Here is a 25,202-nt window from a genome sequence, read left to right on the forward strand (position 1 = left end):
ACCGCAATAAATCATTTTTAACATATCTTGACCTACACAGTACATCGTTTCCTCGGTTGTAGGCAAAATAAATTTCCCGTTTTGTGTGCTGTCTCAGTTATTGTACGACCTGACATCGCGTGTACAAAAGGAGTCAGTTCCCAATCCCAAACAAAGAATCCCTTGCATTGTTGACTCAGTCTATGTCATACTTGCCAACCCTCCCGGATTTTCCGGAAGACTCCCGAAATTCAGCGCCTCTCCCGAAAACCTCCCGGGACAAATTTTCTCCCGAAATTCAGGCAGAGCTGGAGGCCACGCCCCCTCCAACTCCATGCGGGCCTGAGTGAGGACAGCCTGTTTTCACGTCCGCTTTCCCACAATATAAACAGCGTGTCTTCCCAATGACGTTATAACTGTAGAAGGATCGAGGGCGAGTTCTTGGTTTCTTATGTGGGTTTATTGTTAGGCAGTTTTATTAACGTCCTCCCAGCGCAGTAACACACAACAGCAGTCACGTTTTCGTCTACCGTAAAGCAGTTTGTCTGCCGTAAACAGCAATGTTGTGACACTCTTAAACAGGACAATACTGCCATTTACTGTACATGCATATGGTTAGAAAAATAGTGACGGAGAATAGAACATCCATCCATCCATTTTCTACCACTTAGTCCCCTTTGGGGTCTTACAATCGGGCGGCAGGTGGGGTACACGCTAACAAGGATGGACAATTCAACCCTTAACTCAACAATGAGTAGATGAGTGTTATGTGTGTGTATATGTGTAAATAAATGAAAACTGAAATTCAAGTATTTCTTATATATATATAGCTAGCTAGAATTAACTGAAAGTCAAGTATTTCTTATATATATATATATATATGGACGATTCAACCCTTAACTCAACAATGAGTAGATTAGTGTTATGTGTGTGTATATGTGTAAATAAATGAAAACTGAAATTCAAGTATTTCTTATATATATATATATATATATATATATATATAGCTAGCTAGAATTAACTGAAAGTCAAGTATTTCTTATATATATATATATATATATATATGGACGATTCAACCCTTAACTCAACAATGAGTAGATTAGTGTTATGTGTGTGTATATGTGTAAATAAATGAAAACTGAAATTCAAGTATTTCTTATATATATAGCTAGCTAGAATTAACTGAAAGTCAAGTATTTCTTATATATATATATATATATATATATATATATGGACGATTCAACCCTTAACTCAACAATGAGTAGATTAGTGTTATGTGTGTGTATATGTGTAAATAAATGAAAACTGAAATTCAAGTATTTCTTACACATGTATATATATATATATATATGTATATATATATACATATATGTATATATATATATAGCTAGCTAGAATTCACTGAAAGTCAAGTATTTCTTATATATATATATACTGTATATACTGCATATATATATATATATATATATATGTATAGGTGAATTCTAGCTGTAAATATACTCCTCCCCTCTTAACCACGCCCCCAACCAAGTCCCGCCCCCAACTACGCCCCCCACGTCCCGAAATCTGAGGTCACAAGGTTGGCAAGTATGGTCGATGCACTTTTTTTGTATCGGGTATGACAGCAAAATTAGCTGCCGTAAGGCCAAAATAAAATTCTGACAGAACTTTGATCACAAATGTGAGAAATAATGTTAAATCCAACAAATAGATCTCGTTCATTAGTCATTTATATGTATTTTGCTTTGTTTTCTCCATGTAAAACTATGTCTAAAGTCCAGTCCCACCGCTAGTCCAAAGAAGGTCTCACGGATCTTGAACAGCTGACGTCTTTATTAGTGCTATGTAATACTCTAGAGATGAAGAGTTAAAGTGACATCAACATTTCATCCATACTATTTAGTCGACGTCTTCTTCCAGCCGCAAACACTTGTGTGTTTCATAGTTGAAGTTGATAAATACTGCATACAAGTGTGGCCTCCGTGTGCATGTTGCAGAAACAATCTTTGTCATCAGCATTTCAGCACTGTGCTTTTCTTCCTTCACATAAACATGTAGTGCATCACAGCTAACACAACACTGATTGTTGATACCGGCAGAAGTATCCTCATAGATGTGCTTTTAGTCGTAAGGGATGTTCACCAATGACACTCAACTGGTCTTTGGTTCACTAACGCACATAAAAGATCAAGTTCTAAAAAATGTAGAATGTGATACAATAAATATATCTGAGGATATTTTACACATGGAAAAAAATCTGATTCATAATTATAAAGTGACACATCTGATTGATTTACATTTCACCATAAAACACATAGTGCACAAAGGTCATGTAACAATACTATACACAGTCTAGACAGAACAAATGTAAAAACACAGCCATTAATACAAGACATTTTACATCGACTGCCTGCTTTACTGCACCTTACCACCCAGCTGATGGATTTGACAACATGGTGCACCAACATTTCTTATTCCATATATTACTTTACATTAATGCAGTAAGTTTGTGCTCTTTTTTTACGCTCCCATTGGGTTTTTTAATCCAGTCTGCATAGAATACGACATTCTATTGTCTATTGACAGAGAAGACACACAGGAAAAAGGGTCGTAAGATCCCTACTTAAAGTATGCATCACAGGCCACAACATTAGGTACAGAACCAAACACATGAGGCTCATTGTTATTCTCATTTTGACTACAACCACAATAACAACTTGGTGAATGTGCCAATAAAAACCTAGCATTATTATTGTTAGTATTATCCAGCTCTTGGATTGGACCTCAGGTGTTCCTAATGAAGTGTCTGTGAAGTGGCCTTTACAAGTCCTGCCCCAGTCTCTCGATCTCCTCCACCAGAAAGTCGATGTCCGACCTGGTAGCGGCCGTGTTGGAGATGACCATGCGGAAAAAGTTGACCTTCTTTCCTTGAGGCTGGTAGCCCACCATTGTGCTGCCGGACTCCATCATCATGGCCTTGATCTTGGGGGCCACCTTTTGTGGGAGGAAATCACATGTTTGTTGACAATAGTCACTCACCTGCACGCACAACCACAACACAATCTCCAACATCACATGTTATGTTGACAATAGTCACTCACCTGCACGCACAACCACAACACAATCTCCAACATCACATGTTATGTTGACAATAGTCACTCATCTGCACGCACAACCACAACACAATCTCCAACATCACATGTTATGTTGACAATTGTCACTCATCTGCACGCACAACCACAACACAATCTCCAACATCACATGTTATGTTGACAATAGTCACTCACCTGCACGCACAACCACAACACAATCTCCAACATCACATGTTATGTTGACACAACCACAACACAATCTCCAACATCACATGTTATGTTGACAATAGTCACTCACCCGCACGCACAACCACGACACAATCTCCAACATCACATGTTATGTTGACAATAGTCACTCACCTGCACGCACAACCACAACACAATCTCCAACATCACATGTTATGTTGACAATAGTCACTCACCTGCACGCACAACCACAACACAATCTCCAACATCACATGTTATGTTGACAATAGTCACTCACCTGCACGCACAACCACAACACAATCTCCAACATCACATGTTATGTTGACAATAGTCACTCACCTGCACGCACAACCACAACACAATCTCCAACATCACATGTTATGTTGACAATAGTCACTCACCTGCACGCACAACCACAACACAATCTCCAACATCACATGTTATGTTGACAATAGTCACTCACCTGCACGCACAACCACAACACAATCTCCAACATTACATGTTATGTTGACAATAGTCACTCATCTGCACGCACAACCACAACACAATCTCCAACATTACATGTTATGTTGACAATAGTCACTCATCTGCACGCACAACCACAACACAATCTCCAACATCACATGTTATGTTGACAATAGTCACTCACCTGCACGCACAACCACAACACAATCTCCAACATCACATGTTATGTTGACAATAGTCACTCATCTGCACGCACAACCACAACACAATCTCCAATATCACATGTTATGTTGACACAACCACAACACAATCTCCAACATCACATGTTATGTTGACAATAGTCACTCACCTGCACGCACAACCACAACACAATCTCCAACATCACATGTTATGTTGACAATAGTCACTCACCTGCACGCACAACCACAACACAATCTCCAACATCACATGTTATGTTGACAATAGTCACTCATCTGCACGCACAACCACAACACAATCTCCAACATCACATGTTATGTTGACAATAGTCACTCATCTGCACGCACAACCACAACACAATCTCCAACATCACATGTTATGTTGACAATTGTCACTCATCTGCACGCACAACCACAACACAATCTCCAACATCACATGTTATGTTGAAAATAGTCACTCACCTGCACGCACAACCACAACACAATCTCCAACATCACATGTTATGTTGACACAACCACAACACAATCTCCAACATCACATGTTATGTTGACAATAGTCACTCACCTGCACGCACAACCACAACACAATCTCCAACATCACATGTTATGTTGACAATAGTCACTCACCTGCACGCACAACCACAACACAATCTCCAACATCACATGTTATGTTGACAATAGTCACTCACCTGCACGCACAACCACAACACAATCTCCAACATCACATGTTATGTTGACAATAGTCACTCACCTGCACGCACAACCACAACACAATCTCCAACATCACATGTTATGTTGACAATAGTCACTCATCTGCACGCACAACCACAACACAATCTCCAACATCACATGTTATGTTGACAATAGTCACTCACCTGCACGCACAACCACAACACAATCTCAAACATCACATGTTTGTTGACAATAGTCACTCATCTGCACGCACAACCACAACACAATCTCCAACATCACATGTTATGTTGACAATAGTCACTCACCTGCACGCACAACCACAACACAATCTCCAACATCACATGTTATGTTGACAATAGTCACTCACCTGCACGCACAACCACAACACAATCTCCAACATCACATGTTATGTTGACAATAGTCACTCATCTGCACGCACAACCACAACACAATCTCCAACATCACATGTTATGTTGACAATTGTCACTCATCTGCACGCACAACCACAACACAATCTCCAACATCACATGTTATGTTGACAATAGTCACTCACCTGCACGCACAACCATAACACAATCTCCAACATCACATGTTATGTTGACACAACCACAACACAATCTCCAACATCACATGTTATGTTGACAATAGTCACTCATCTGCACGCACAACCACAACACAATCTCCAACATCACATGTTATGTTGACAATAGTCACTCACCTGCACGCACAACCACAACACAATCTCAAACATCACATGTTTGTTGACAATAGTCACTCATCTGCACGCACAACCACAACACAATCTCCAACATCACATGTTATGTTGACAATAGTCACTCACCTGCACGCACAACCACAACACAATCTCCAACATCACATGTTATGTTGACAATAGTCACTCACCTGCACGCACAACCACAACACAATCTCCAACATCACATGTTATGTTGACAATAGTCACTCACCTGCACGCACAACCACAACACAATCTCCAACATCACATGTTATGTTGACAATAGTCACTCATCTGCACGCACAACCACAACACAATCTCCAACATCACATGTTATGTTGACACAACCACAACACAATCTCCAACATCACATGTTATGTTGACACAACCACAACACAATCTCCAACATCACATGTTATGTTGACAATAGTCACTCACCTGCACGCACAACCACAACACAATCTCCAACATCACATGTTATGTTGACAATAGTCACTCATCTGCACGCACAACCACAACACAATCTCCAATATCACATGTTATGTTGACACAACCACAACACAATCTCCAACATCACATGTTATGTTGACAATAGTCACTCACCTGCACGCACAACCACAACACAATCTCCAACATCACATGTTATGTTGACACAACCACAACACAATCTCCAACATCACATGTTTGTTGACAATAGTCACTCACCTGCACGCACAACCACAACACAATCTCCAACATCACATGTTATGTTGACAATAGTCACTCACCTGCACGCACAACCACAACACAATCTCCAACATCACATGTTATGTTGACAATAGTCACTCACCTGCACGCACAACCACAACACAATCTCCAACATCACATGTTATGTTGACAATAGTCACTCACCTGCACGCACAACCACAACACAATCTCCAACATCACATGTTATGTTGACAATAGTCACTCATCTGCACACACAACCACAACACAATCTCCAACATCACATGTTATGTTGACAATAGTCACTCATCTGCACGCACAACCACAACACAATCTCCAATATCACATGTTATGTTGACACAACCACAACACAATCTCCAACATCACATGTTATGTTGACAATAGTCACTCACCTGCACGCACAACCACAACACAATCTCCAACATCACATGTTATGTTGACACAACCACAACACAATCTCCAACATCACATGTTTGTTGACAATAGTCACTCACCTGCACGCACAACCACAACACAATCTCCAACATCACATGTTATGTTGACAATAGTCACTCACCTGCACGCACAACCACAACACAATCTCCAACATCACATGTTATGTTGACAATAGTCACTCACCTGCACGCACAACCACAACACAATCTCCAACATCACATGTTATGTTGACAATAGTCACTCATCTGCACACACAACCACAACACAATCTCCAACATCACATGTTATGTTGACAATAGTCACTCACCTGCACGCACAACCACAACACAATCTCCAACATCACATGTTATGTTGACAATAGTCACTCACCTGCACGCACAACCACAACACAATCTCCAACATCACATGTTATGTTGACAATAGTCACTCACCTGCACGCACAACCACAACACAATCTCCAACATCACATGTTATGTTGACAATAGTCACTCACCTGCACGCACAACCACAACACAATCTCCAACATCACATGTTATGTTGACAATAGTCACTCATCTGCACACACAACCACAACACAATCTCCAACATCACATGTTATGTTGACAATAGTCACTCATTTGCACGCACAACCACAACACAATCTCCAACATCACATGTTATGTTGACACAACCACAACACAATCTCCAACATCACATGTTATGTTGACACAACCACAACACAATTTCCAACATCACATGTTATGTTGACACAACCACAACACAATCTCCAACATCACATGTTATGTTGACAATAGTCACTCATCTGCACGCACAACCACAACACAATCTCCAACATCACATGTTATGTTGACAATAGTCACTCACCTGCACGCACAACCACAACACAATCTCCAACATCACATGTTATGTTGACACAACCACAACACAATCTCCAACATCACATGTTATGTTGACAATAGTCACTCACCCGCACGCACAACCACAACACAATCTCCAACATCACATGTTATGTTGACAATAGTCACTCACCTGCACGCACAACCACAACACAATCTCCAACATCACATGTTATGTTGACAATAGTCACTCACCTGCACGCACAACCACAACACAATCTCCAACATCACATGTTATGTTGACAATAGTCACTCACCTGCACGCACAACCACAACACAATCTCCAACATCACATGTTATGTTGACAATAGTCACTCACCTGCACGCACAACCACAACACAATCTCCAACATCACATGTTATGTTGACAATAGTCACTCATCTGCACGCACAACCACAACACAATCTCCAACATCACATGTTATGTTGACAATAGTCACTCACCTGCACGCACAACCACAACACAATCTCCAACATCACATGTTATGTTGACAATAGTCACTCATCTGCACGCACAACCACAACACAATCTCCAACATCACATGTTATGTTGACAATAGTCACTCATCTGCACGCACAACCACAACACAATCTCCAACATCACATGTTATGTTGACACAACCACAACACAATCTCCAACATCACATGTTATGTTGACACAACCACAACACAATCTCCAACATCACATGTTATGTTGACAATAGTCACTCACCTGCACGCACAACCACAACACAATCTCCAACATCACATGTTATGTTGACAATAGTCACTCATCTGCACACACAACCACAACACAATCTCCAACATCACATGTTATGTTGACAATAGTCACTCATCTGCACGCACAACCACAACACAATCTCCAATATCACATGTTATGTTGACACAACCACAACACAATCTCCAACATCACATGTTATGTTGACAATAGTCACTCACCTGCACGCACAACCACAACACAATCTCCAACATCACATGTTATGTTGACAATAGTCACTCACCTGCACGCACAACCACAACACAATCTCCAACATCACATGTTATGTTGACAATAGTCACTCACCTGCACGCACAACCACAACACAATCTCCAACATCACATGTTTGTTGACAATAGTCACTCACCTGCACGCACAACCACAACACAATCTCCAACATCACATGTTATGTTGACAATAGTCACTCACCTGCACGCACAACCACAACACAATCTCCAACATCACATGTTATGTTGACAATAGTCACTCACCTGCACGCACAACCACAACACAATCTCCAACATCACATGTTATGTTGACAATAGTCACTCATTTGCACGCACAACCACAACACAATCTCCAACATCACATGTTATGTTGACACAACCACAACACAATCTCCAACATCACATGTTATGTTGACACAACCACAACACAATTTCCAACATCACATGTTATGTTGACACAACCACAACACAATCTCCAACATCACATGTTATGTTGACAATAGTCACTCATCTGCACGCACAACCACAACACAATCTCCAACATCACATGTTATGTTGACACAACCACAACACAATCTCCAACATCACATGTTATGTTGACAATAGTCACTCATCTGCACGCACAACCACAACACAATCTCCAACATCACATGTTATGTTGACAATAGTCACTCACCTGCACGCACAACCACAACACAATCTCCAACATCACATGTTACGTTGACAATAGTCACTCACCTGCACGCACAACCACAACACAATCTCCAACATCACATGTTATGTTGACACAACCACAACACAATCTCCAACATCACATGTTATGTTGACAATAGTCACTCATCTGCACGCACAACCACAACACAATCTCCAACATCACATGTTATGTTGACACAACCACAACACAATCTCCAACATCACATGTTATGTTGACACAACCACAACACAATCTCCAACATTACATGTTATGTTGACAATAGTCACTCACCTGCACGCACAACCACAACACAATCTCCAACATCACATGTTATGTTGACAATAGTCACTCACCTGCACGCACAACCACAACACAATCTCCAACATCACATGTTATGTTGACACAACCACAACACAATCTCCAACATCACATGTTTGTTGACAATAGTCACTCACCTGCACGCACAACCACAACACAATCTCCAACATCACATGTTATGTTGACAATAGTCACTCACCTGCACGCACAACCACAACACAATCTCCAACATCACATGTTATGTTGACAATAGTCACTCACCTGCACGCACAACCACAACACAATCTCCAACATCACATGTTTGTTGACAATAGTCACTCACCTGCACGCACAACCACAACACAATCTCCAACATCACATGTTATGTTGACAATAGTCACTCACCTGCACGCACAACCACAACACAATCTCCAACATCACATGTTATGTTGACAATAGTCACTCACCTGCACGCACAACCACAACACAATCTCCAACATCACATGTTATGTTGACAATAGTCACTCATCTGCACACACAACCACAACACAATCTCCAACATCACATGTTATGTTGACAATAGTCACTCATTTGCACGCACAACCACAACACAATCTCCAACATCACATGTTATGTTGACACAACCACAACACAATCTCCAACATCACATGTTATGTTGACACAACCACAACACAATTTCCAACATCACATGTTATGTTGACACAACCACAACACAATCTCCAACATCACATGTTATGTTGACAATAGTCACTCATCTGCACGCACAACCACAACACAATCTCCAACATCACATGTTATGTTGACAATAGTCACTCACCTGCACGCACAACCACAACACAATCTCCAACATCACATGTTATGTTGACAATAGTCACTCACCTGCACACACAACCACAACACAATCTCCAACATCACATGTTATGTTGACAATAGTCACTCACCTGCACGCACAACCACAACACAATCTCCAACATCACATGTTATGTTGACAATAGTCACTCACCTGCACGCACAACCACAACACAATCTCCAACATCACATGTTATGTTGACAATAGTCACTCACCTGCACGCACAACCACAACACAATCTCCAACATCACATGTTATGTTGACAATAGTCACTCACCTGCACGCACAACCACAACACAATCTCCAACATCACATGTTACGTTGACAATAGTCACTCACCTGCACGCACAACCACAACACAATCTCCAACATCACATGTTATGTTGACACAACCACAACACAATCTCCAACATCACATGTTATGTTGACAATAGTCACTCATCTGCACGCACAACCACAACACAATCTCCAACATCACATGTTATGTTGACACAACCACAACACAATCTCCAACATCACATGTTATGTTGACACAACCACAACACAATCTCCAACATTACATGTTATGTTGACAATAGTCACTCACCTGCACGCACAACCACAACACAATCTCCAACATCACATGTTATGTTGACAATAGTCACTCACCTGCATGCACAACCACAACACAATCTCCAACATCACATGTTATGTTGACAATAGTCACTCATCTGCACACACAACCACAACACAATCTCCAACATCACATGTTATGTTGACAATAGTCACTCACCTGCACGCACAACCACAACACAATCTCCAACATCACATGTTATGTTGACAATAGTCACTCACCTGCACGCACAACCACAACACAATCTCCAACATCACATGTTATGTTGACAATAGTCACTCACCTGCACGCACAACCACAACACAATCTCCAACATCACATGTTATGTTGACAATAGTCACTCACCTGCACACACAACCACAACACAATCTCCAACATCACATGTTATGTTGACAATAGTCACTCATCTGCACGCACAACCACAACACAATCTCCAACATCACATGTTATGTTGACACAACCACAACACAATCTCCACCATCACATGTTATGTTGACAATAGTCACTCACCTGCACGCACAACCACAACACAATCTCCAACATCACATGTTATGTTGACAATAGTCACTCACCTGCACGCACAACCACAACACAATCTCCAACATCACATGTTATGTTGACACAACCACAACACAATCTCCAACATCACATGTTATGTTGACACAACCACAACACAATCTCCAACATCACATGTTATGTTGACACAACCACAACACAATCTCCAACATCACATGTTATGTTGACACAACCACAACACAATCTCCAACATCACATGTTATGTTGACACAACCACAACACAATCTCCAACATCACATGTTATGTTGACAATAGTCACTCACCTGCACGCACAACCACAACACAATCTCCAACATCACATGTTATGCTGACAATAGTCACTCATCTGCACACACAACCACAACACAATCTCCAACATCACATGTTATGTTGACAATAGTCACTCATCTGCACGCACAACCACAACACAATCTCCAATATCACATGTTATGTTGACACAACCACAACACAATCTCCAACATCACATGTTATGTTGACAATAGTCACTCATCTGCACGCACAACCACAACACAATCTCCAACATCACATGTTATGTTGACAATAGTCACTCATCTGCACGCACAACCACAACACAATCTCCAATATCACATGTTATGTTGACACAACCACAACACAATCTCCAACATCACATGTTATGTTGACAATAGTCACTCATCTGCACGCACAACCACAACACAATCTCCAATATCACATGTTATGTTGACACAACCACAACACAATCTCCAACATCACATGTTATGTTGACAATAGTCACTCACCTGCACGCACAACCACAACACAATCTCCAATATCACATGTTATGTTGACACAACCACAACACAATCTCCAACATCACATGTTATGTTGACAATAGTCACTCATCCGCACGCACAACCACAACACAATCTCCAACATCACATGTTATGTTGACAATAGTCACTCACCTGCACGCACAACCACAACACAATCTCCAACATCACATGTTATGTTGACAATAGTCACTCATCCGCACGCACAACCACAACACAATCTCCAACATCACATGTTATGTTGACAATAGTCACTCACCTGCACACACAACCACAACACAATCTCCAACATCACATGTTTGTTGACAATAGTCACTCATCTGTACGCACAACCACAACACAATCTCCAACATCACATGTTATGTTGACAATAGTCACTCATCCGCACGCACAACCACAACACAATCTCCAACATCACATGTTATGTTGACAATAGTCACTCACCTGCACGCACAACCACAACACAATCTCCAACATCACATGTTATGTTGACAATAGTCACTCACCTGCACGCACAACCACAACACAATCTCCAACATCACATGTTATGTTGACAATAGTCACTCATCTGCACACACAACCACAACACAATCTCCAACATCACATGTTATGTTGACAATAGTCACTCATCTGCACGCACAACCACAACACAATCTCCAATATCACATGTTATGTTGACACAACCACAACACAATCTCCAACATCACATGTTATGTTGACAATAGTCACTCACCTGCACGCACAACCACAACACAATCTCCAACATCACATGTTATGTTGACACAACCACAACACAATCTCCAACATCACATGTTTGTTGACAATAGTCACTCACCTGCACGCACAACCACAACACAATCTCCAACATCACATGTTATGTTGACAATAGTCACTCACCTGCACGCACAACCACAACACAATCTCCAACATCACATGTTATGTTGACAATAGTCACTCACCTGCACGCACAACCACAACACAATCTCCAACATCACATGTTATGTTGACAATAGTCACTCATCTGCACACACAACCACAACACAATCTCCAACATCACATGTTATGTTGACAATAGTCACTCACCTGCACGCACAACCACAACACAATCTCCAACATCACATGTTATGTTGACAATAGTCACTCACCTGCACGCACAACCACAACACAATCTCCAACATCACATGTTATGTTGACAATAGTCACTCACCTGCACGCACAACCACAACACAATCTCCAACATCACATGTTATGTTGACAATAGTCACTCACCTGCACGCACAACCACAACACAATCTCCAACATCACATGTTATGTTGACAATAGTCACTCATCTGCACACACAACCACAACACAATCTCCAACATCACATGTTATGTTGACAATAGTCACTCATTTGCACGCACAACCACAACACAATCTCCAACATCACATGTTATGTTGACACAACCACAACACAATCTCCAACATCACATGTTATGTTGACACAACCACAACACAATTTCCAACATCACATGTTATGTTGACACAACCACAACACAATCTCCAACATCACATGTTATGTTGACAATAGTCACTCATCTGCACGCACAACCACAACACAATCTCCAACATCACATGTTATGTTGACAATAGTCACTCACCTGCACGCACAACCACAACACAATCTCCAACATCACATGTTATGTTGACACAACCACAACACAATCTCCAACATCACATGTTATGTTGACAATAGTCACTCACCCGCACGCACAACCACAACACAATCTCCAACATCACATGTTATGTTGACAATAGTCACTCACCTGCACGCACAACCACAACACAATCTCCAACATCACATGTTATGTTGACAATAGTCACTCACCTGCACGCACAACCACAACACAATCTCCAACATCACATGTTATGTTGACAATAGTCACTCACCTGCACGCACAACCACAACACAATCTCCAACATCACATGTTATGTTGACAATAGTCACTCACCTGCACGCACAACCACAACACAATCTCCAACATCACATGTTATGTTGACAATAGTCACTCATCTGCACGCACAACCACAACACAATCTCCAACATCACATGTTATGTTGACAATAGTCACTCACCTGCACGCACAACCACAACACAATCTCCAACATCACATGTTATGTTGACAATAGTCACTCATCTGCACGCACAACCACAACACAATCTCCAACATCACATGTTATGTTGACAATAGTCACTCATCTGCACGCACAACCACAACACAATCTCCAACATCACATGTTATGTTGACACAACCACAACACAATCTCCAACATCACATGTTATGTTGACACAACCACAACACAATCTCCAACATCACATGTTATGTTGACAATAGTCACTCACCTGCACGCACAACCACAACACAATCTCCAACATCACATGTTATGTTGACAATAGTCACTCATCTGCACACACAACCACAACACAATCTCCAACATCACATGTTATGTTGACAATAGTCACTCATCTGCACGCACAACCACAACACAATCTCCAATATCACATGTTATGTTGACACAACCACAACACAATCTCCAACATCACATGTTATGTTGACAATAGTCACTCACCTGCACGCACAACCACAACACAATCTCCAACATCACATGTTATGTTGACAATAGTCACTCACCTGCACGCACAACCACAACACAATCTCCAACATCACATGTTATGTTGACAATAGTCACTCACCTGCACGCACAACCACAACACAATCTCCAACATCACATGTTTGTTGACAATAGTCACTCACCTGCACGCACAACCACAACACAATCTCCAACATCACATGTTATGTTGACAATAGTCACTCACCTGCACGCACAACCACAACACAATCTCCAACATCACATGTTATGTTGACAATAGTCACTCACCTGCACGCACAACCACAACACAATCTCCAACATCACATGTTATGTTGACAATAGTCACTCATCTGCACACACAACCACAACACAATCTCCAACATCACATGTTATGTTGACAATAGTCACTCATTTGCACGCACAACCACAACACAATCTCCAACATCACATGTTATGTTGACACAACCACAACACAATCTCCAACATCACATGTTATGTTGACACAACCACAACACAATTTCCAACATCACATGTTATGTTGACACAACCACAACACAATCTCCAACATCACATGTTATGTTGACAATAGTCACTCATCTGCACGCACAACCACAACACAATCTCCAACATCACATGTTATGTTGACAATAGTCACTCACCTGCACGCACAACCACAACACAATCTCCAACATCACATGTTATGTTGACAATAGTCACTCACCTGCACGCACAACCACAACACAATCTCCAACATCACATGTTATGTTGACAATAGTCACTCACCTGCACGCACAACCACAACACAATCTCCAACATCACATGTTACGTTGACAATAGTCACTCACCTGCACGCACAACCACAACACAATCTCCAACATCACATGTTATGTTGACACAACCACAACACAATCTCCAACATCACATGTTATGTTGACAATAGTCACTCATCTGCACGCACAACCACAACACAATCTCCAACATCACATGTTATGTTGACACAACCACAACACAATCTCCAACATCACATGTTATGTTGACACAACCACAACACAATCTCCAACATTACATGTTATGTTGACAATAGTCACTCACCTGCACGCACAACCACAACACAATCTCCAACATCACATGTTATGTTGACAATAGTCACTCACCTGCACGCACAACCACAACACAATCTCCAACATCACATGTTATGTTGACACAACCACAACACAATCTCCAACATCACATGTTTGTTGACAATAGTCACTCACCTGCACGCACAACCACAACACAATCTCCAACATCACATGTTATGTTGACAATAGTCACTCACCTGCACGCACAACCACAACACAATCTCCAACATCACATGTTATGTTGACAATAGTCACTCACCTGCACGCACAACCACAACACAATCTCCAACATCACATGTTTGTTGACAATAGTCACTCACCTGCACGCACAACCACAACACAATCTCCAACATCACATGTTATGTTGACAATAGTCACTCACCTGCACGCACAACCACAACACAATCTCCAACATCACATGTTATGTTGACAATAGTCACTCACCTGCACGCACAACCACAACACAATCTCCAACATCACATGTTATGTTGACAATAGTCACTCATCTGCACACACAACCACAACACAATCTCCAACATCACATGTTATGTTGACAATAGTCACTCATTTGCACGCACAACCACAACACAATCTCCAACATCACATGTTATGTTGACACAACCACAACACAATCTCCAACATCACATGTTATGTTGACACAACCACAACACAATTTCCAACATCACATGTTATGTTGACACAACCACAACACAATCTCCAACATCACATGTTATGTTGACAATAGTCACTCATCTGCACGCACAACCACAACACAATCTCCAACATCACATGTTATGTTGACAATAGTCACTCACCTGCACGCACAACCACAACACAATCTCCAACATCACATGTTATGTTGACAATAGTCACTCACCTGCACACACAACCACAACACAATCTCCAACATCACATGTTATGTTGACAATAGTCACTCACCTGCACGCACAACCACAACACAATCTCCAACATCACATGTTATGTTGACAATAGTCACTCACCTGCACGCACAACCACAACACAATCTCCAACATCACATGTTATGTTGACAATAGTCACTCACCTGCACGCACAACCACAACACAATCTCCAACATCACATGTTATGTTGACAATAGTCACTCACCTGCACGCACAACCACAACACAATCTCCAACATCACATGTTACGTTGACAATAGTCACTCACCTGCACGCACAACCACAACACAATCTCCAACATCACATGTTATGTTGACACAACCACAACACAATCTCCAACATCACATGTTATGTTGACAATAGTCACTCATCTGCACGCACAACCACAACACAATCTCCAACATCACATGTTATGTTGACACAACCACAACACAATCTCCAACATCACATGTTATGTTGACACAACCACAACACAATCTCCAACATTACATGTTATGTTGACAATAGTCACTCACCTGCACGCACAACCACAACACAATCTCCAACATCACATGTTATGTTGACAATAGTCACTCACCTGCATGCACAACCACAACACAATCTCCAACATCACATGTTATGTTGACAATAGTCACTCATCTGCACACACAACCACAACACAATCTCCAACATCACATGTTATGTTGACAATAGTCACTCACCTGCACGCACAACCACAACACAATCTCCAACATCACATGTTATGTTGACAATAGTCACTCACCTGCACGCACAACCACAACACAATCTCCAACATCACATGTTATGTTGACAATAGTCACTCACCTGCACGCACAACCACAACACAATCTCCAACATCACATGTTATGTTGACAATAGTCACTCACCTGCACACACAACCACAACACAATCTCCAACATCACATGTTATGTTGACAATAGTCACTCATCTGCACGCACAACCACAACACAATCTCCAACATCACATGTTATGTTGACACAACCACAACACAATCTCCACCATCACATGTTATGTTGACAATAGTCACTCACCTGCACGCACAACCACAACACAATCTCCAACATCACATGTTATGTTGACAATAGTCACTCACCTGCACGCACAACCACAACACAATCTCCAACATCACATGTTATGTTGACACAACCACAACACAATCTCCAACATCACATGTTATGTTGACACAACCACAACACAATCTCCAACATCACATGTTATGTTGACACAACCACAACACAATCTCCAACATCACATGTTATGTTGACACAACCACAACACAATCTCCAACATCACATGTTATGTTGACACAACCACAACACAATCTCCAACATCACATGTTATGTTGACAATAGTCACTCACCTGCACGCACAACCACAACACAATCTCCAACATCACATGTTATGTTGACAATAGTCACTCATCTGCACACACAACCACAACACAATCTCCAACATCACATGTTATGTTGACAATAGTCACTCATCTGCACGCACAACCACAACACAATCTCCAATATCACATGTTATGTTGACACAACCACAACACAATCTCCAACATCACATGTTATGTTGACAATAGTCACTCATCTGCACGCACAACCACAACACAATCTCCAACATCACATGTTATGTTGACAATAGTCACTCATCTGCACGCACAACCACAACACAATCTCCAATATCACATGTTATGTTGACACAACCACAACACAATCTCCAACATCACATGTTATGTTGACAATAGTCACTCATCTGCACGCACAACCACAACACAATCTCCAATATCACATGTTATGTTGACACAACCACAACACAATCTCCAACATCACATGTTATGTTGACAATAGTCACTCACCTGCACGCACAACCACAACACAATCTCCAATATCACATGTTATGTTGACACAACCACAACACAATCTCCAACATCACATGTTATGTTGACAATAGTCACTCACCTGCACGCACAACCACAACACAATCTCCAACATCACATGTTATGTTGACAATAGTCACTCACCTGCACGCACAACCACAACACAATCTCCAACATCACATGTTATGTTGACAATAGTCACTCATCCGCACGCACAACCACAACACAATCTCCAACATCACATGTTATGTTGACAATAGTCACTCACCTGCACGCACAACCACAACACAATCTCCAACATCACATGTTATGTTGACAATAGTCACTCATCCGCACGCACAACCACAACACAATCTCCAACATCACATGTTATGTTGACAATAGTCACTCACCTGCACACACAACCACAACACAATCTCCAACATCACATGTTTGTTGACAATAGTCACTCATCTGTACGCACAACCACAACACAATCTCCAACATCACATGTTATGTTGACAATAGTCACTCATCCGCACGCACAACCACAACACAATCTCCAACATCAGCTGTGTGGTACAGGTGTCCAACTCAAGGCCAGGGGAGAGATCTGACCCGCCACTTCATTTTATTTGGCCTCAATAAAAACACTTTTCCTTCCTAGCTACAATTTTACAGAAAACAATACATTTTTTATTGTATGCAGTTGCATACTTTTTAAAACTTAAAAATTGTATAATAATGCAACAAATACCAGTATTATACAAACCTCGTTTCCATATGAGTTGGGAAATTGTGTTAGATGTAAATATAAACAGAATACAATGATTTGCAAATCATTTTCAAGCCATATTCAGTTGAATATGCTACAAAGACAACATATTTGATGTTCAAACTCATAAACATTTTTTTTGTGCAAATAATCATTAACTGTAGAATTTGATGCCAGCAACACGTGACAAAGAAGTTGGGAAAGGTGGCAATAAATACTGATAAAGTTGAGGAATGCTCATCAAACACTTATTTGGAACATCCCACAGGTGTTTAGGCCAATTGGGAACAGGTGGGTGCCATGATTGGCTATAAAAGCAGCTTCCATGAAATGCTAAGTAATTCACAAACAAGGATGGGGTGAGGGTCACCACTTTGTAAGCAAATTATCGAACAGTTTTAGAACAACATTTCTCAACGAGCTATTGCAAGGAATTTAGGGATTTTACCATCTACGGTCCATAAAACCATCAAAAGGTTCAGAGAGGCTGGAGAAATCACAACACATAAGCGATGATATTACAGACCTTAGATCCCTCAGGTGGTACTGCATCAAAAACCGACATCAGTGTGTAAAGGATATCACCACATGGGCTCAGGAACAGTTCATAAAACCACTGTCAGAAACTAAAGTTGGTCGCTACATGTGTAAATGCAAGTTAAAACTCTACAATGCAAAGCGAAAGCCATTTATCAACAACACCCAGGAACGCCCCCGGCTTCGTTGGGCCCGAGATCATCTAAGATGGACTGATACAAAGTGGAAAAGTGTTCTGTGGTCTGACGAGTCCACATTTCGAATTATATTTGGAAACTGTGGACATGGTGTCCTCCGGAACAAAGAGGAAAATAACCATCCATATTGTTATAGGCGCAATGTTGAAAAGCCAGCATGTGTGATGGTATGGGGGTGTATTAGTGCCCAAGGCATGGGTAACTTACACATCTGTGAAGGCACCATTAATGCTGAAAGGTCCATACAGGTTTTGGAGCAACATATGTTGTCATCCAAGAAACATTATCATGGACGCCCCTGCTTATTTCAGCAAGACAGTGCCAAGCCACGTGTTACAACAGCGTGGCTTCGTAGTAAAAGAGTGCAGGTACTTTCCTGGCCCGCCTTTAGTCCAGACATGTCTCCCATGGAAAATGTGTGGTGCATTATGAAGCGTAGAATACGACAACAAGACCCCGGACTGTCGAACAACTTAAGCTCTACATCAAGCAAGAATGGGAAAGAATTCCACTTTCAAAGCTTCAACAATTAGTTTCCTCAGTTACCAAATGTTTATTGAGTGTTGTTAAAAGAAAAGGTGATGTAACACAGTGGTGAACATGCCCTTTCCCAACTACTTTGTCATGTGTTGCAGCCATGAAATTCTAAGTTAATTATTATTTGCAAAAAAAAAAAAAAAAAGTTTATGAGTTTGAACATCAAATATGTTGTCTTTGTAGCATATTCAACTGAATATGGGTTGAAAAGGATTTGCAAATCATTGTATTTTGTTTATATTTACATCTAACACAATTTCGCAACTCATATTGAAGCGGGGTTTGTATATATATATATATATATATATTATATATATATATATATATATAATATATATATATATATTATATATATATATATATATATATATATATATATATATAATATATATATATATATATATATATAATATATATATATATATATATATATTATATATATATATATATATATATATGTATATGTGTGTGTGTGTATATATATATATATACAGTATTTATATATATGTGTGTGTATATATATGTATACATACTGTATATGTGTGTGTATGTGTATATAAATGTGTATATGTGAATTGTGAATGTGAATTATATTTATATAGCGCTTTTCTCTAGTGACTCAAAGCGCTTTACATAGTGAATCCCAATACCTAAGTTACATTTAAACCAGTGTATATATATGTATATGTATATATGTGTGTGTGTATGTATATGTGTATATATATATTTGTATATAAATAAATAAATGGGTTGTACTTGTATAGCGCTTTTCTACCTTCAAGGTACTCAAAGCGCTTTGACACTACTTCCACATTTACCCATTCACACACACATTCACACACTGATGGAGGGCGATGCCATGCAAGGGAACAACCAGCACTCATCAGGAGCAAGGGTGAAGTGTCTTGCTCAGGACACAACGGACGTGACGAGGTTGGTACTAGGTGGGAGTTGAACCAGGGACGCTCGGGTTGCGCACGGCCACTCTCCCACTGCGCCACGCCGTCCCATATATATATATATATGTGTATATATGTATATATATATGTGTGTATGTATATAATAGTGTTTATATATGTGTATATATGTATCTTGATTGGATTATCCAGAGAATAGTGCTCGATACCGTGGTAGAGCGCAATATGTAGGTGTGGGAAAAATCACAAGACTACTTAATCTCTACAGAACTGTTTCATGAGGGGTTCCCTCAATCATCAGGTGATTTTAATGGAAGCATTCACATACAATGGTTTATATATGTATGTATATATATGTGTGTGTATATATGCATATATATATATGCATGTATGTATGTATGTATATACACATATATATATACACACATATATGTATGTATATATGTACAGGTATGTATGTGTATATATATATATATACAGTATATGTATGTGTGTATATATACATATATATATATAGTGTGTATGTGTGTATATTTATATTTACATATATTTGTTTTTGTTTATATATATATATATATACATATATATATATATATATATATATAATTTTCGGAAACGGCAATGGGCAGCAAATGATATTTTTCCAGTTTTGAAGGTAGTTTAAATAATATTCTAATAATATTGATGAGATAGGCAATCAGATCAATGTTTGATCCTGTGGACACAAATGATAGAATCTCCTTTAGTCAAATAGATGCTTTCTGACTGACATCTGACAGATATACAACTTCCCAAGTTGTGTTTTATCCTTTTCGAAGGCAGGAAGTTGGGAAGCAGTGAACTTTGGAGGTTCTACTGCGTCTTGGCAAAGGACACGAAAATAAAAAGCTTGAAAGCAGATTAATGAGTCGTTACCTTGTGCAACCTCTGCTGTCTCTCCTCACCAGCAGGCATGCTGCGTAGGCTGGGCGGAATGTACCAGAAGCAGACGTTGGTGTGCTGCGGCTGATAAGAAAAGGACCATTTGTAATAAAAGCTGATATGCGCTCACAACTACACACAACATTAACTACACGTTTGCAATGTAATGAGGGCCAATACAGGAGCTGCATCCTACTTTCTGCCTTTCTACTACTTAATTCAGTGTTTTTCAACCACTGTGCCGCGGCACACAAGTGTGCCGTGTGAAACAGTCTGGTGTGCCGTGGGAGAAGATGTAATTTCACCTATCTTGGTTAAAAATTGTGTTTGCAAAGCAGTTATTGTAGTCTGCAAATGATGTGTTGTTGTTGAGTGTCGGTGCTGTCTAGACCTCGGCTGAGTAACCATGTAATACTCTTCCATATCAGTAGGTGGCAGCACATAGCTAATTGCTTTGTAGATGTGGGAAACAGCGGGAGGCAGTGTGCAGGTAAAAAGGTATCTAATGCTTAAACCAAAAATTACAAAAAAAGTGACTGCTCCTAAGAAAAGGCATTGCTGCTTAGGGAAGGTCATGCAGTGGCCTAGTGGTTAGAGTGTCCGCCCTCAGTTGAGTAGGTTGTGAGTTCAAATCCCGGCCGAGTCATACCAAGACTATAAAAATGGGAGCCATTACCTCCCTGCTTGGCACTCAGCATCAAGGGTTGGAATTGATTCTGCTCACTGCTCCCCTCACCTCCCAGGAGGTGAAGAAGGGTGATGGGTCAAATGCAGTGGACAAATTTCATCACACCTAGTGTGTGTGTGCGTGACAATCATTGGTACTTTAACTTTAACTCAACTTAAGAATGAAACTAAAACTGAACTGGCTACAAAGTCAAGAAAAACAGAATGCTGGACGACAGCAAAGACTTACTGTGGAGCAAAGATGGCGTCCACAAAGTACATCCCAACATGACGTGATAATCAACAATGTATCCACAAAGAAGGATAAAAACAAGTAAAATATTCTTAATCGCTAAAACAAAATAGATATCGCTCAAAAGGAATACATGAAATTGCTACAGGAAAATACCAAAAAAAAGGGGAAAAAGCCACCAAAATAGGAGCGCAACAGTACACACAGGAAAAGAGCAAAAAAGGTCCAAATAAGTCAGGGCGAGATGTGACAGGTGGTGACAGTACTTTCAGTCAAGAGTTATAGTGATGGTTATGCTTTAAAATCATATCCGACAATTGTGACGACAACGTTTTACTTTTAACTGAATTTGTTTTTTTAATTATTTCTGCTGGTGGTGTGCTTCCGCATTTTTTCGACGCAAAAAATGTGCCTAGGCTCAAAAAAGTTTGAAAAACACTGACTTAATTTACAAACCTTGTTTCCATATGAGTTGGGAAATTGTGTTGGATGTAAATATAAACAGAATACAATGATTTGCAAATCCTTTTCAACCCATATTCAGTTGAATATGCTACAAAGACAACATATTTGATGTTCAAACTGATCAACACATGACAAAGAAGTTGGGAAAGGTGGCAATAAATACTGATAAAGTTGAGGAATGCTCATCAAACACTTATTTGGAACATCCCACAGGTGTGCAGGCTAATTAGTAACAGGTGGGTGCCATGATTGGGTATAAAAACAGCTTCCCAAAAAATGCTCAGTCTTTCACAAGAAAGGATGGGGCGAGGTAAACCCCTTTGTCCACAACTGCGTGAGCAAATAGTCAAACAGTTTAAGAACAACCTTTCTCAAAGTGCAATTGCAAGAAATTTAGGGATTTCAACATCTACGCTCCATAATATCATCAAAAGGTTCAGAGAATCTGCAGAAATCACTCCACGTAAGCGGCATGGCCGGAAACCAACATTGAATGACCGTGACCTTCGATCTCTCAGACGGCACTGTATCAAAAACCGACATCAATCTCCAAAGGATATCACCACCTGGGCTCAGGAAATGCAAGTTAAAGCTCTACTATGCAAAGCGAAAGCCAATTATCAACAACATCCAGAAACGCCGCCGGCTTCTCTGGGCCCGAGATCATTTAAGATGGACTGATGCAAAGTGGAAAAATGTTCTGTGGTCTGACGAGTCCACATTTCAGATTCGACATCGTGTCATCCGGACCAAAGGGGAAGCGAACCATCCAGACTGTTGTCGACGCAAAGTTGAAAAGCCAGCATGTGTGATGGTATGGGGGTGCATTAGTGCCCAAGGCATGGGTAACTTACACATTTGTGAAGGCACCATTAATGCTGAAAGGTACATACAGGTTTTGGAGCAACATATGCTGCCATCTAAGCACTGTCTTTTTCATGGATGCCCCTGCTTATTTCAGTAAGACAATGCCAAGCCACATTCAGCACGTTTTACAACAGCGTGGCTTTGTAAAAAAAGAGTCTGGGTACTTTCCTGGCCCGCCTGCAGTCCAGACCTGTCTCCCATGGAAAATGGGACCCCGGACTGTTGAACGACTGAAGCTCTACATAAAAAAAAAATGTTGGCCCTGCGATGAGGTG

At 40.5% G+C, this 25,202-nt stretch overlaps 1 protein-coding gene across 1 annotated transcript in view; it reads right to left on the reverse strand.

The window, feature by feature from the left end:
• Window positions 1-1,794: 1,794 nt before the first annotated feature.
• The window catches only part of LOC133538426 (glutamate decarboxylase 1-like), a 63,097-nt gene continuing 39,689 nt past the window's right edge, over window positions 1,795-25,202 (reverse strand). The window contains exons 16-17 of the mRNA XM_061880052.1: window positions 22,671-22,760; window positions 1,795-2,973 (exon numbers count right to left, since the gene is read on the reverse strand). Coding sequence (XP_061736036.1) covers window positions 2,800-2,973; window positions 22,671-22,760 — 264 coding nt within the window. The 3' untranslated portion in view covers window positions 1,795-2,799. The remainder of the gene's footprint in view (window positions 2,974-22,670; window positions 22,761-25,202) is intronic.

The sequence above is a fragment of the Nerophis ophidion genome, linkage group LG19, assembly GCF_033978795.1.
Source record: "Nerophis ophidion isolate RoL-2023_Sa linkage group LG19, RoL_Noph_v1.0, whole genome shotgun sequence".
Classification (NCBI taxonomy): domain Eukaryota; kingdom Metazoa; phylum Chordata; class Actinopteri; order Syngnathiformes; family Syngnathidae; genus Nerophis; species Nerophis ophidion.